The sequence below is a fragment of the Epinephelus fuscoguttatus genome, linkage group LG10, assembly GCF_011397635.1.
Source record: "Epinephelus fuscoguttatus linkage group LG10, E.fuscoguttatus.final_Chr_v1".
Taxonomy (NCBI): domain Eukaryota; kingdom Metazoa; phylum Chordata; class Actinopteri; order Perciformes; family Serranidae; genus Epinephelus; species Epinephelus fuscoguttatus.
Window position 1 is genome coordinate 1,900,090 of NC_064761.1, and position 16,642 is coordinate 1,916,731.

The following is a 16,642-nucleotide window of genomic DNA, read 5'->3' on the forward strand; positions in this document are numbered from 1 at the left end:
CTTTCTTTAATAGTGATGTGCACCCTTTTTCTTGGGATGTAGTCTAGCTCCAGTTTTCCCTGCCAGTATAATGGTCCAGGCCCTCTGTGTCTGCTTCAGGCCCCCACACTTTTAACTCAAAGCTCTTTGATTGCGTTATCGAAATAAAGATTGTTATTGTATCTGGTACCTCCTGGTTGAGTGTTGTTCTTGGGCATCTGACAAGTTTCTCCATAAATACCTACATTTATTACATTACGATAGGACACACGTGTGATTTATGAAACGTTCGTATCTGACCAGTCCCAGCGTACGAATGATCAGGCCTTGATAAATGCGGCGGCTGAAATCGATTGTCATTAGCATGTCGCTCCTTGAATATTCATGGTTCAGAGGCCTCGCCCTGTGAGGTCGCAACATGGAGGGGAGAAATATTGCAAAGAAAAGAAACTTTTCCGAGCTGGAAATCGACACCCTCAAGTCTGAGGTGGAGGTAAATGAAGACGTGCTTTTTGGACGTTTAGAAACTGGCATTAAAGGAGCCCATAAAAACGCTGTCTGGAAGAAGATCACGGAGGCAGTCAACAGCGTCGCCATCGACAAACAGACTCCGGCTGAGGTTTGAATAAAATTCTCAATAATGATGATGATTTTTTTTTTAAAATCTTTTATTCATCCATAGCTTTATAGCCAATGTCTGGTAGTTGATCAAGTCACAATTCTTTACGTTTAGGTCAAGAAAAAGTGGTCAGACTTAACAAAAAGCCTTTAGGCGCAGCAACACGCAGACTGGAGGAGGCCAACCAGACCCCAGCTTGACCCTGACGGGAACCGTGGAAAGAATCTCCTCACTAATCGGGTCAGAATCTATCTCTGGCATAAGTGGTGGTGGTGGAGACACAGGCGCACGTGCATCGGAGCCGGAGCAGAACGGTAACAGCCCTCCTTTTACTTGCATTAGTTAATTTAACCTGACAGTACACTACTGTCCAAACAAATAGGCTTACACGTGTTGCACAGGTACACATTTTTATTGTTTTGTTCAAATGCTGTTTCAGAGCCAGGCACCAGCGGCATGGCGTCCAGGTCCTCTCCCCAGAGCGGTCCCACCGAGCCAGGCAGGCGAGCGCGTGCCGTCCGCCTTCCGTGCTTGGCCAGTCATCACGGCAGAGGTCCTGGAAAGGCAGACAGAAATATGCCATTTATTGGCTTCAGTTAGCACGCTAGAGACAATTAATAACGCGCTAAAATAAATTAACTAGAATCTAAAAAAAAAAAACAAAACCCTGAATAAAATGTTTAGGCTAAATGACTAAATGTTGTCCATTGTCTGTATTGAATATCCCTTTACCCTTATAGTCTATACTTGCATTACATTACTGATTAAATGGGCCTACTGTAGAGCACTTACACAACTTTAAAGTATAGCCTACTTTACATTTTAGAAGCGATGAATGAGGTCCTGTCTCCTCCGTATAGCCCCCCAGTGGAGGCTGTGCTGGCCACGGTTCCCTGGGCATTGGTTCATCTGGCTGCGCCGGCACATCAAACGGCACTCCATTATCTAAAGCAATATTGTGCAAAACTGCACAGGCCAAAATGATGTCGCACACCTTTTCTGGGGTATACAGCAGCGTTCCTCCCGCTGGTCCAAGACAGAGCCACCTGCGCTTGAGCAACCCGAAGCAGCGCTCCACCGTGACCCGTGTGCGTGTGTGCGCACTGTTAAACCCGCGCTCATGCTCTGTGGCAGGGTTTGCCAGCGGGGTTATAAGATATTGAGGGGATAACCTTTGTCACATAGAGTAAGAACTATACCAAAATGTTGTCATTTAATAGCCTACACCGGCCCTGCAGTGCGCTGTCCCGTAGCCGTGCGCCGCCCCCCAACCCAACCCTCGGCCACTACGCTACCACGTTTAGTGATAGCCTGGCATCACAAATTACCTCTAAGTTAACAGAGTGGTAATTTTTGCGATTGATGAATGCATAATCATTCAGTGCTATTTCATTTTGTTTAATTCGTTTTGGGAATCCCTTTTTAATCTACTGAATGTGTGGCTGCATATGCTTAGAAGACAAGTTTGAGGTTTGTTTAATAATTATTTTCAGACTCAGCCAGATCTTGCTGTGCTGCACCGCAAGTCCACAGACTCAAATTTGCTTACACGAGCTGAGACCTGACGTGAGATTTGATCGTACCTTACGCTCACGTCCAAATTGATAAATGCCAAAGTTGGCGTGGAAATGAGCGTACACCCATTATTATTACGGCGTATGTTCGTTTGATAAATGAGGGCCACTGTTACTACTCGTGGTGCAGTGGTTAGCATTGTCACTTCACAGCATGAGTGTTTCTGGGGTGGGGGGTTCAAACCCAGGGTGAATTTAGCATGTTCTTCCCGTATCAAAATGTGTTTTCTCTGGGTACTGTTCATACCCAGGGTGAATTTAGCATGTTCTTCCCATATCAAAATGTGTTTTCTCTGGGTACTCCAGCTTCCTCCCACTGTCAGCTGGGATAAACCCCCCCAACCCTTAGAGGGTAAGTGATGTAACCTGGGTCATCTCTGTTTGGGCTTAAAACTACAAAGTTAGGACAGAATGCCTGTGCTACAAACCGGGTAGTGGAGACCTAGGAGCTAACCAGACATAGAGGTGATTCCTGGAGTTTCACCTATAGGCACTAAAAGTCCAGATATTTAGGCCTGTGCTACTAGTAATTACCTGTCACCTGTAACGAGTCAAGCAGCAGTCCATTGCCATTTAACGGAAATGTTTATTCTAGTAAACAGTACAGACCATGTGGAGAGGATCACTGTTCAAAATAAACCAGCATCTGTTCTCTCCTCAGCTATTACTGTAACTGTAAGCAGTCCTCCAAACTGTTGTTGTTGTCCTTATCAAGGTTACATTATCGTCTTCATCTTCACTTTTTATAGGACAAATATATCAGACATGATACTATACAGACTGTACACACATCATCTTAATAAAGACAGCTCAGATTATTTCACCTACACCGGAGGAAGGGCAGTTGAAGGCAGGGGAAAAACTTCCCAGCAACGACAAGCTTTAGAGAATAAACACATAAAGTGAATGGAGAATAAAACAAGTCCCTCTAAAATCAGTTTTGGCAGCTTACTATTAAGCATCAGTGTTTCAGTAAGACAGAAATTAAAAGGCTTTATACCAAAATGAAATCGCCACCAACTTGAAAATGAAATTAATATTTAACCAAGGAATAATTAAGTTGTAAATCTTCATATTTTTCATCTTAACCGCTAATATAGTTAATTAGAAAATATGTTAAATTTATGTATCCACTTTCTTTTCCCCCAAATAGATAAAAAGCATCAATAAAAAGGTTTGTAGATTCTGCAGCTAGTTGAATGCAATCAAAGCATGAAGTTCTACAAAAAAGTCAGGACAGAGGAGTAGGTGGCTGCTGGTGCATAAATAATCATATTAAAAACATATGCTACATTATCAAAAACATCAAACTGGTTTCACAGGATACATAAAACAACAATAAAAATAATTATCGATTGCACAATGGAGGTATCAGATGACAGTATAAATGATGGTACTGGTGTTATTCACCTCTCTAAGCAGTACACAGTGGACACACTGAGGTCAGAGAAAAGTGGACAGAAACCCATGAAGAATAGACAGAAGTTCACAGCTCACATCAGGCTAGGTGTCATCTAGGCTATCTATATGTTTTGGTACCAACTGAAATATCTCTAGAACAGTGAATGTCAAAAATTTTCAAGTACCATAGATTGGCACCAAATATCTGGTTGAATTTATAATATTGTAACTACCTTGGTGATGAAAAAAGTACCCAGTTTAATTTCACTAATTTACATTTGTCCATAAAATCAAAATCTAAGAACTAAACAGTATTGTTTTTATACTTGTTCTTCTGTACCAAGACTCAGGTTTGACCACTGGAATCAAAAAGGTCCAAATGACATCCAGCACTAGCTCTCAGTGTGTGCATACCCTGGAAACAGCACTTTGACAAAAAACTTCAACTTTTTTTAAACAAGCTTTCAAACATAAGATGTGTTTGAAGCTCCAGAAAACCAGTAAGTCAACCTTGAGGAATGAGTTTTTTCTCAGTGCTTTCTAATATTCAAGTATTGGTTTTGCTTCTGGGAGGCAGCATTTAACATTTCATGTGACTACTGTAACATATTCTGTGAAACCCTCTGCTTCCTGGATGTTGCCATTTATACTGTATGAAAATATTGATTCATACAGAAGTAACTATGACCACAGAATGTCACAGTTCTGCTCTGGAACAAATCTATGACAATGACACAGAAATCAACAGAAGAGTAGCCCAAACCTCCTCCCAGAGCAGAAGGTACCAGGTATCCTGTGACACTCACTTGTCTTATGTCTTCATCATAGATTTCTGCTCACACGTTTCACAAAGGCTTTGCTTTCAAAATGCAGCACACACTGAAACCAAATTTAAGGGGACACTTGGACATTTTGAATATTAGTCTTTTTTTGCTGCACATGGTGCATGTCACACTGCTGTGAACAAGTTGCTAGAGCTTTAGATAACTGAAAATTGCTTTGTTAGCAATTTCATTCCATATTTTTTTTTTCAAAATAAACTATCTACTTGTGACCACAAAAGGTGACGTGATTTTAAAGGGATAGTTGGAATTGGAAAAGTGAGTTTGTATAGGGAACTTATCCATAGTCAGTGTATTTCATGCATTAGATGTCTGTCAGCATGCCCTCAGTTTGAAGTAGTGGGCTTGAGTAGAGGTCTCAATGGGCTAAAAAAATTTCAACCCGAACCAAGCCAACCTGTGTGAGATTTGGCTAAAACTTAGCCCGTCTGAGATCATCACATGAAATACTGAGCCTGAGCCCAACCAAGCCCTTCTACCACAAAAAACACCAGTCAGCTTCTGACGCCCGGGACACACCAGCTGTGTGGCGGCACAAGCCACGTGCGTCTCCAGTGGAAAATGGACCAGCTCGGTGAATCACCGACTGTCAACGCTGTTTGTCTCTGCCAGAGAAGCTCCCTACTGCAGCTGGGAGGAAGGACAGAGAGCATGGGCTAGGCTGGTCATTGGTCAAAAGCCACCAGGCTACAGTAAAAGAAACTAGAGATGATACCAATCAATCAATCACTCAAACAATCAGTCACTCAATCAATGTATAATATCTGTGTTGGTTTTATATTTAAATAAATAATAATTATATAAATTAAGATCAGAGTGCTCACTTTTTATTCTATTTTTTTAATTAAACAAAGAAAGAGAGATCCCCCCCCCTCCAATAGCCTGAGCCCTACCCAATTCGGCCAATCAATGCAAATTTTTGGCCCAAACCCAGTCCAACCCATCAAACTTTTTGGAACCTGACGGGCTTGGGTTGAGATTGAGACTGATTCCGTCGGACAGCTGTTTTGATGGGTAACAGCTCCCCATCTATGCTCTCATCAAAGCCACCAGACTCCACTGACAAAAGAAGGAATTTTAGCTTGCTGAACACAGGAGCTGCTGGTCTACTGCTGCTTCCATCAGTTAGTTATTTTGTGTTTATGTGACTTTGGTGAATCTGAACTAACACTTTTTTATCTCCCAAAGTCACACAAAAGCACAAACAAAATAACTGATGGAGGAAGTAGTAGACCAGCAGCTTCTTTGTTCAGCAATTTTAAATCACTGTTTTTCTCAATGGAGTCTAGCTTTGAAGAGAGCGATATAATGGCTTCATTTTCCCATTGGAAATCACTGTCTTACATTTAGGTAAATCAGTGAAAATATTCTCATTATAGCATACACTGAAACTGATCTTGATTTTGTTTTAGGTGGGGCTTTTTAGGTGGATAAAATGTGTTCTGTTACTGACCCCTCCACAGCATTGCATTGCTTAGCTTTTAATGTTGGACTCCAGCCTGCTTCTCCAAATTGCGGGTGTCCTGACTGACATCGGTTTGTAATATACTGTCTGAAGTGGAGTTGCATTCCATACAACCCCACTTCATGAAATCTCAACTATCCCTTTTAAGATATGTTGTCAGTAGAAACAAAACGAAAACAGGGTGGGGGAGGAGGGAGACTAACATGTTGATTTTGCTCTTTTCATGTGATTAGTTGGAACCCCATTCTTACACTTAACATAGGCTTAAATACACTCTAAGCAAAGCAGTGTTGGCATTCCCTATCAGAACTAACGGGTAGTAGCTGACATCAAGCTACCTTGTTAGCTGATAGCTGATAGCTAACAACACCCTTTGGTTTCAGTGAGGAATGAAAGCAGGTATAATGAGGTTCCTCATACAGTAACATTCTCACTACAGTGTGACAGGAGCAAGGCAAAGACTCAAAATGCCACTATGAGTTATAGGACTGTGAGGTAAATGGAAGCTGTTTGGAAGGTGTTAGCTGTGAAAGGCTTAGTGAGGCTCACCATGTACCATGGACACTGCTCCCCTACAGGTACACATTTTGTAACAGCTACAGCAAAGTAAATATTCATGATATGTAAACAAGACAAAACATGGCAGGGAAAGGCAGTTCACATTTCTATCTAGCAAAGTCAGTGGCTACACATCAACTTTAGCATTTCTGTCCAATTTGGGAGAATTCACATTATTAGCATTTTTACCCTCAGAAAGGCAGTTCCATACATATAGCACATCTGGGGGAAAATACTGTTCGATATTTCAGTCATACTGCTGGCTTCCTCATTACCATCATCTTATTCAATGTGGTAACTGGAGAAGCAAATGAAACACTGAAAATAACACAAGGTCATCTCAGCATCTGCAGATGCTGCTGTGACCTGACTCCAAGACAAAGTTTACATATTATCTTAGTAGTTAGTATTATTTTTTTCATCACAATATGCTTGTCCAATTACTGGGTTAGAAATGATTTTGTTTGTCCTACAGATCCATCCAAAATACAGCTTGTTGGTATTTTACAGAGACCTGGGGCCTGTATCACGAAGCGAGATCAACCTTTCCTGGGTTAGCCAGACCTATCCTGGGTTGACTAACCCTAACAATGGCAATCAGGATAATCGGTATCACGACGCTGGATTTCAACTCGGTAACTCAACCAAGGGTTGCTTTATCAAGAACCGTGAACGCAGCGGACCAATCACAATCATGAGAGAAGCGCAGCATCACTGAGCGTCCTCACAGAGCACCGTATGTGAGGGAAAAAAAAGTATTTCTCGGGAGGATCAGAGATGAATTCTACTAAAATATGAGGAGGAGAAAAGCAACATTACAGAAAACGCCAACATCATGGCAGCTGCAGGAGGAGGAAACGTGTGGCAACGCATAATGGGATGAATAATGTTTAGTTTTAGTTTAGATTAGTTTATTTGCACGTAATGTTAAAAACAGACAGTATAAAATTTACAAGATTAAAAAAAGAAACGTGCCGGAGAGGGTAGAAGCCACTAAAAGCCTATCAAAGAAATTCCCCTGTCAAAACATTGATGAAATCACATAATAGAGAAGAAAAAAAACGGGTCAGGAAAGAAGAAATAGAGGAGGAGAAAGGGAAAAATCAAGACAAAACAGGGTAGCAAATAAAATTATGTGTAGGTTAAATTACTCACTGGTTCAAGTAGCTACAGTACCTGTACCTGTACCTCTGACACTGATCACACCCTTGAATCCCATGAAATCAATGCTGCGCAGATGAATTCCGTGTATTACAATTATCATCTAACATCATTGCGTCTGATAAATTGGTCTTCTTTGTCATAACGTTATATATGCTACAATAAAGCTTAAAGCTGATGCCATAATTAAATCATATCAACACCAAATTGATAGTCTGAATACAATCATCCTGATATTGAGCTGTGTTAGAAAATCCCTCAAACACCATGAAGTATAGACATGATAGGCTACTTTCCACATTTCCAGCAGCAAAGCTGTCAATTAGGCCCATTATCTTTAACAGGGATCATTTCCTCCAACAAAAAAAATGTTGGCACTAATTAATGGTGCTATTAAGTGTCTGCAAATGATCAGTTTCTTTCTTACGAAGGGGTGGGATGAAATTTCGACTTCTTTCCACTCCTTTTTGAACAATCGTTTCATTGTCTGTTGTTGTTGCTTTCTTTTCTTTTTTAATGTTCAAAATAAACTTTCAAATCAAAATCAATCAAATGAATTAAACTTCCCGTCATGACTGGGCTGCATTTCTGCCAGTGGAGTCATTTTTTTCCGAACAGCTGATTGGCCAGTGGGTGGTGCTCTTAATAGGATCAGATTCAACCCTGAACTTACCCTGCTCCGGAGCAGGATAGCCGTTCAGAGTAAGTTACCATGGTGATCTACCCCGATAAGAACTGAACCGGCTTTGTGAGACCGAAAACCTAGGGTTAACCCTGAAGTTACCTGCTAAGACATTAATCCTGCTTCCTAATACAGGCCCCTGGTCTTGAGGACAATCACACTATGCATCACAGTCCTGGATGGGTGTCTGACAGAATCTATACATTTCTGTAAATTAGGAATTCATAAAATCCATGTGGGAAGAATGTTAGGGTATAAACTCCCCTGAAATTGGGCAATCAATGTAGCAACATTTAAGGCAAAATATAACTAGGCTAATTATGCAGGTCTAAGATAAAAAACTGCAACAGAAAGAGGTTAGGTCAATACAAACAAAAATACAAACAGTGTAATATCAAATCATGAGGCATCATCCTGTATTATGAAATCCTACAGATAAGTCTGGAATCTCGTCAGCAGCTGTGTGCTCAGGGCTGCCATTGAAGGCGGGAAGCTATATTAAAGATACAATACTGACAACAACTGTTGTATATTCGGCTACCAGTGGTAGCACTGTGCAAACTTCTGTTGAGCTGACTCCTTTAGTTGAATGAAGAAAAATCTTGAGCCAGCTTTGGTTTTACAAAATCATGTCTTGCTTCTCAAAGTCAAGGAAGGATCCTTGAACTGCTGAATTTTAAGGAAGCCATGTCATCAATTGTTGCTGAAAGACTGTTCCGATGTAAAAGATCCTTTGAATTATACCGTGAACCGAGTCCTTCGTTCAGAGGATTTTCAAGGATGCGTGTATCCTCAGCGGGCATGAATTACCCACAATCCTTTGCGCACAAATTGCCAGAATTGAAGGTGGCGCCCTCTTCAATGATGCAAACCTAGGCACTTGCTTGCCCATTCCAATGTGTGTTCACCAAATGCTAGGAGGGAATCTTACCTAGCATCTGTAAGACCTGACTTGGAAGGACCAATCCTCTCAAGGAAGCATCCTTGACTTTAAGAAGCACCAATGTTTTTGTTTCTTTATCACCTTAGAAGTTGTTAAGGTCAGTTTATGTTTTCAAAATTCTAACACTCCTCTTAATGATCCTGACACACCAAGCCAAAGCCAGCCGTCAGTTAATGTAGGGCCAGTGGTGAGCATCTGTCGCCCTAGTCTTTGCAGTGTGTCCTGAACTACTGGCCCTCATTGACCCTTGTCAGCTTTTTTTCCAGCCAATTCTGCATGTTCAACCCACTGTGCAGCCGACGAAGTGATGAATGAAATCACTCTGATTGGCAGTTCAGCCCAGCACATGAGAGGAGAAACAGACTGAGGAAAGTAAAAAAACAAAGAGTTATAGTCAAGTGAGATCACAAGAAACTTAGTGCATGAGGTCAGATTATTTTTCTTCATCCATTGAGCTCTAGCAGAAATGTTTCCGAATGATTTGTGTTACTGGTCACTGGTGCACGGTGGATATGCTCTGTTCTTTCAACATCGGATTGGATTGTTAATGTGCTAACTGGCTAGCACAACGACATGAGATGACGCAACAATCAGCTTTTGTCACAGCTAGTTCTTTGATGTCAGTTTGGAGCGTCTGAGCCTTAACTGAAAACCGTCAAGCTGACTGAAATGTTCGAGTTCCATCAGAAGACATCCAGTGCTGTATTACAATGTATGACAGACCAGAGAGCAAAGCTCTGCTAGTGGTTACAATTGGTCTCAATAATAAACGCTAACAATGTCAAAAAGCAAAAACATGTCAACCCCTAAAGTGACATTTAGGAGAACATATGTGCTCTAAGCAGAATACAACTGCTGGGCATGCACATGGCAAAACACTGACTGAAGGTCATGAACACACACTTAATACAGACTTGCATATATATAAAACACAACATGATATTTGAACTTACAACAGCAGGGCCCTAAGTGAAACAGCAAGTCTTCAGAAACTAAGTCCAGATGAATGCAAACTCCAGTCTGCTTCACCAAAACATCAGTAACCACTTCAAGTAAAGGGGACAACTCGGAAGAAAACAAGGTGAGTGGTTAAGTCCATGCTGAACATCAAACTATGACACATCAGAAATAGCACTTCTTCTAATATTTCCAATTTCCAGCCTAATGACACCTGATTTCAGCGGGTTTAAAACCTTTCCAAACACTCTGCAGCTTGTGCCTGCTGGTCTGTAGGGCACTGACTCTAATTCAACTACAAATTATAGCATAAAACAGCACTAGATTAATTTGGATGTTCTTTTAAAACAAAAACATGTCAAAAATAATAAAATAATAACCAGCTAATGAAAACTGTGTTAAATCCTCATTCTCTACTAAGAAAACACGGTCAAATATAGAAAAAATAATTCCCTCATCTTGCCTTTCATTTGTTGGATGTGGTTTGACATCACAGCATCGGGATCAGAGTACAGCTGTCAAGAAGACGCATAGTTAGCTCTGTTATCTATATACATGGACAGAGGGAGAGAGAGTACTGCAGGTCATCACAGCGAATCTCCACAGTACAATCTTATAGACAAAGAAAATAGATCTGTACAATTTGTTGCCGTCTCTCAAAGGATATGTTGTCATTTGAAGCTGTTATTTCCATTCGTCAGGTATTTGTCACATTAGAGGGAAACAGTGTAATGATCTGGATGAAGTGGGAGGAGCCAGTGAGCCAGAGAAGGAGAGTGTCTCTCCTGGCTGATCTCAAACCTGAAAGAGAAAAACACATGCACTGACTGATTCCTCAGGGCAAAAAGCAAGAGCTGGAGGAGCCTTATCAACTCTGTTGGAAATAACCCTGTTACATCATAGTGACATCACTGGTGTTGTCTCATCTTGGGCTCAGAGACTTTCCATTTATAAGAGAAAGCCTGTGTTAAATAAATAATAATAATGTTGAGTTTTAAAGACATGGGCAACTAAATCAAGGAAGTACCAATTTTAACCTGGGCCCCTCTACAGCACATGACCATGAATGGGTAAAAATTGGAAGAAGTGCCTTGACACCCTTATCATATCCATTTATGATGTGTGCTTCAGTGATGCATAGCATATTCCTTAACAAATCTGCGAATAAATAAATGATCACAAACTAAGTATCACACATACCCATTTTCCACCAAATTAGCTCTGGTTCTTGAACCTGGTTCTGTTCATAATTCCTGGGCCCGTGGCCCTTTCTAATGAAACAGTCCACATTTCCACCAGTTTTAAGCAGAGGGCTGAAGTAAATGATTGTAGCAAAATTGCGGATTATATTGATCACCTACTAACTTCTCTTCTGTTCAGGACTGTTCTTGATTTTTGAGGGGAAGGGTCTGGTGCAAAAAGGGGGAGGCATGTCAAATAATTTTTTCAACATAGAGTTGGGACCTATGTTTTTTATTTTGGCTTGGGGGAGGGGCATACATGTTTATATGGTTGTTGGGGTTTTTTTTGTTTTGTTTTGTTTTTTTTACTGCCGATTTTTTAAGAAATGCATGTATTCTTTAAAATTCACCAATTATACCATGTATCATCGCCAGAAATTGTAAAATCAGAAATTAATGCTGGATTCTCAAGTTTCTGCCTTCCTTGGACACATCATCACCAAATCTGACCTTAAAATGGTGATATTTAATCAAAATCCCTTAATATTACATCTCATTAAAAATTTGGCCAAAACTGAACTGTCTGCATGAGCTAACCAGCATGCACAACAAGAGTGCAAAACAAAAACAAACAAAAAAAGGTTAAAAAAAAAACAAAAAAAAAAAACAGGGCTTTTTTCAACTCCAGGATTTTGTCCTCAACTTTTAACTTTGAAACATCAACAGTTAAGTTTTAAAAATCTAAAAACGCATGTATGGTGGAAGTAGGGTCATGCATTTTCCACTTTCAAGGTGTTCTTAAGATATCGTGTTATCGTGAGATGGATGCAAGGTCACGGTGACCTTTGACCACCAAAATCTAATCAGTTCACTGGTAAGTCCAAGTGGACATTTGTGCCAAATTTGAAGAAATTCCTTCATGGTGTTCGTAAAGGACTGCATTCACAAGAATGTTTTTACTCCAAAACAAGCACTGACCAACCATTAATGAGACCACTACATGCTCTTTTGCAATTTCTCACTTGACTTCTTCATTGTTGCATTCTCCATCCTCTCTTTCCAACCTGTAGTGTAAGACACGCCCACTGATGTCATTATGGTTCGCACTTCAGCTCAAGCAAAACCTGCTATTTTTTTATTTAAGCTGAAAACCAACTTTTCAGACAATTTGTTTTTGGCTGAAATGCTCTGAATGGTTCAAAATTAGGTGCGGGAATAGGAATGAAACTGGTTCCATGTTGGTGGAAAAGGGGTAACAGTGAACCTGGAGCCATCGGGCCCCCTGAGGAATTGCCTGCTTTGCCTGGTTGATAATTCAGCCTTGTCTGGACTTAAGGGTGGAAGTCTCTAATCTTATCATACACCCTGGAGTAGTATGAAATCAAAACTGAAAATACACTTCAACTTAACTCAGAGTAAGATGAAAGATCAAAATTAATTTCAGTTCTGTACATCAAATACAGAGTTTAGTCCATCTTAGCATACAGCAGTAGGAAACATTTATCCTCCAGCAGAAGTGAAAAAAAATAATCAACTATCAACATACTCATTTCTTAACTGAGTTGACAGAATGACAGAATGTCCTGAGCAAAAGAAAAATTGAGGAATGAGAGAAAATTGTGAACTAAAAATTCTCAATCCTGAGGAGTGTCAGATCTAGTCTTCTCTATATGCCTCTCAATAAACAAATACTTATTTAAAGCCTCATCCTATCTTACCAGCAAAACAACTCAACACTTGATACTTACAGACAGTTATACCATCAGTAGCTCAATGACATATTCATGTCATCCCTATATACCAGGAAAAAATTAGTTTGAACTGTAGTATTATTTTTCTTCACAGCTGCTTGTTGCTACTGATAGCAACAACCATTTCCCCACATTGTGAGTGAAGAAGAAGAAAAACAAGCTGAAATTCAAGCTGTTGGGGTGTTCCATATCAACAACAGTCAGTGAGTATGCTCAGTCCTGTCCAGCCGCTATAGTGCATATACAGAGTGCTTCTATTTCTTTCCATCAGGCCCCTCTTGGCTCTTCCTCCTCCTCTCCTTCTTCATTCTTCAGTTCTACAGTTCTACATCTCTTCATGTCAGTAGGAGAGTTTTGCAGTGATGAGTTCTCGGCCCTCAGTTTTGTTGGCTTGTTTTCTAAATGCAGGGTCAGCAGCCAGGTTTGCCTGAAAGTCCTTTCCATTCCATTCTTTGAGTCATAGAGCGTGGGGGAATGTAAATAATGGAAGTCCAGGTCCTGTGTGTGTGGACTGGAGTTTGTATGAACGCTTGAGAGTTAGTCCAGTGATGTGCTTTGTGTCTGAATGTTTGATGTGATGTCAGTCATGTTTGTCTGTATGTTAGCCTGTCTACGCGCTGTCTGTGTATCTGTGTGTGGTACAGGTTCCAGGTCATGCGTTGGACATCTCGGCCTTGCTAAGGGCGATGGCCAGTTCTAGGTCTTCCTGCTCCTGCTGTCTGAGCCTCTTCAGCCGCTCGCGTTCTGCTCGCTCACTCTCTCGCTTCGCCCACTCCAGCTGCTGGGCCTCATTCCCGAACTGCAACGACAGAGACAGAGAGAGAGAGGGAGAGAGAGAGAGAGAGAGAGAGAGAGAGAGAGAGAGAGAGAGAAAATATGTAACACTAATGTCTCTTATTCTGTACACATATGTCTCTGTTACATAAATGTGTGTGTTGATTATTATTTTGATTGCAGTTTTGCAGTGGTGTTGAACTGGACTGCATTACGTTATTTACAAACATGTGGAGGAAAGAGAGTTAGAAACACATTTCAATATAACTACGGAGATCCAGTACAACACCACCACGATTCAGGAATAGTAATAAATATATAGTGAAATTAATGTCTTTTAACAAAAACTAGGGCTGGGCCATATGGCTTAAAAATATCAAAATACTTTTTAGGCTATATCGCCTTTCACAGTATACATCTTAATATCTTAATACTATGGTCACTGTTAAGCTAAATAAAGTAGCTACTGTCATAATAAAGTAAAATAAAGTACTCATAAGAAAGTTAAATATAATACTGTTACAATAAAGTAAAATAAAGTACTGTTATAATAACATTAAATAAAGTACTGTTATAATAACGTTAGGTAAAATACTGTTATAATGAAATAAAATAAAATACTGTCATATTAAGTCTAATTAAAATACTGCTATAATAAAGCTAAAAAATGTACTGTCATAATAAAGTTAAATAATTACTATTATAATTAAGATAAATAAAATATTGCTATAAAAAAGTTTAATAAAATACTGTTATAATAAACTAAATAAATCAAAGCAGAACCTCTGGTGCTTTTATTTTGAAGCCCTCAGCTCCTCTCAGGCTGTACTGATGTTTCTGCTGTTCATGCTGCCCCTTACATGTAAGGATTTATTCAATGTGAGCTGAACACTAACAGCGCTCCAGTTCATATGTTATTAATATAGCAAGTCGCACTGGTGCTCCATGTTGCAACGTGTAACTAAATAGTCATGGTCTGAAGCCCCGCAGACACAAAAATACACAATTTGTCTGCATACACTATTGTTAAACTCATTAAGTTAAACTATTACTGCAGAGCCGTTAAATGTGATGATTTATTTGCTGTAAACTAAAAACAAACTAACAGCTCTCCAATTCAAATATTAAACATATTTGCAAGTTGAATTGGTGCTCCATAGTCACAAAATGCAAGTAAATATCACTTTGGAGCCCTGCAGATGATAAACATGTCTGGCCTGATCACACACTATCACTCAAGAGAAACTGATCTGGATGGGCTGAAGAGTGAGTGTGATGTATTATGTTTCCTTCTTTTTGAGAGAGCCATAGGAGAGAGTGAGAGAACTGAAATGTGGAATGGAGTATCATGCCGGTGGCTTAAAAAAATGACGTGACAATTTATACTCAATGTTCACAATATAGTAATTTTATACATCCCATTTGGAACAAGCCAGTGCATTGATATAATGAGGTGCATGTCTGAAAGGAGCTAGGCAGAGAGTACAGTAGGGACAGACATGGGATTCCCCATATCAATAAAGATTTAAAATTTTATTTCAGATCATCAATATGTTATATCTTCATGTGTCAATTATTTCAAGATATCCTCTTTAATTTTGATCAGTGTCAACAAGGATAAACAGGAAAAAAGGAACCTGATGAAATTGAAAATGTTTTTTCTAAGACTCAAAATAGCTCAAAAACATTTGAGTTTTTCAAAGTGTCATTTAAAATGAGTATTGGTAAAAAGTAATAACTTTTCACCCGACTAAAATTTTCACCTGAAAAAGTAGGGAAGTGAGAAATCCTGTAATCCAAATGCAACACGTGTCCCTCAGTTATGTTAGAAACTGTGCTTTTTGCTTACACTTTTTAAAAACAACTCTCAACTCACTTCGTCATGAGTATTACACATTTTCACAGTCCACAAAGTTAATGTCATCACCTTTTTCAGCAACACATGATGTGAGATTTATCTAAAATGCACTGCCTTTATGTTCATTATTTAACATTATTTTGATTAAACTGCCAAAATGTAATGTTATGGGAATTTCATTGTGTGTTCAATCTCTTACCTTGACTTTGTCAGGTCCTGTTAGAGAGGTAGATTACAGAACAGAAAAGTTATAATCCAGAAACCCCTGAACTAGGCTAGTTTATAAGACATTACACCACAGCACACAGACACTGTAAAGGGATACCTGCAGAGTTTCTGTTCAGTCCTCTTTGTAACACTTTCTTTGCTGTTTGTGTTTAGCTATTTGTTAGCATTTTTATTTGAAAACAAGTAATTCTGCTAGCTTCAATCTACAGGCTAGTCATGGTTAACTTACGTAAAACATGAATTCTTAAAATACTAAGCTACTGCAGTTGAAGTAGTTGCCAATAAGTGCCACAGATAAGACAAATGGACTATGGTGAAACAATTGCCAGTGAACCCCCTCACACAGTAACAAACAACGCTTGGAGCTAAAGGAGAGAACAGCTAACAGAACTACTTAACAACAGAAGATATGACATCCAGAGGGTGGGAGAAAAAGATGGGCAAATGCATTGGGTTTATCTTAGTGTGCACACACAGCCGTGAAGATTCTTTCTTTCACACCCTTGTGCCCTGCATGGGTCATCCTTACGTCTGCACCTTATGTAACAACTGTGTGATCATAGTTCTCCCAATTTAGGCAAGCTTTTCTTCAGCTGATGTAGGTGAAGCCAGTGAGGCCTGACACAAAGTGTGCTAAGGGCAGGGTTGCTGTGGTGGAGGGAAGAACTC

At 39.8% G+C, this 16,642-nt stretch overlaps 1 protein-coding gene across 7 annotated transcripts in view; it reads right to left on the bottom strand.

Annotated features, from left to right (window-relative positions):
• Positions 1 to 889: 889 nt before the first annotated feature.
• The window catches only part of LOC125895865 (epidermal growth factor receptor substrate 15-like 1), a 167,520-nt gene continuing 151,767 nt past the window's right edge, over positions 890 to 16,642 (bottom strand). For 2 of the 7 annotated variants that reach the window (XM_049588030.1, XM_049588032.1), the window contains exons 25-26: positions 15,945 to 15,961; positions 890 to 13,912 (exon numbers count right to left, since the gene is read on the bottom strand). In XM_049588030.1, coding sequence (XP_049443987.1) covers positions 13,766 to 13,912; positions 15,945 to 15,961 — 164 coding nt within the window. In that variant the 3' untranslated portion in view covers positions 890 to 13,765. The remainder of the gene's footprint in view (positions 13,913 to 15,944; positions 15,962 to 16,642) is intronic. The other 5 variants (XM_049588034.1, XM_049588031.1, XR_007450216.1 and 2 more) reach the window with 4 other exon arrangements.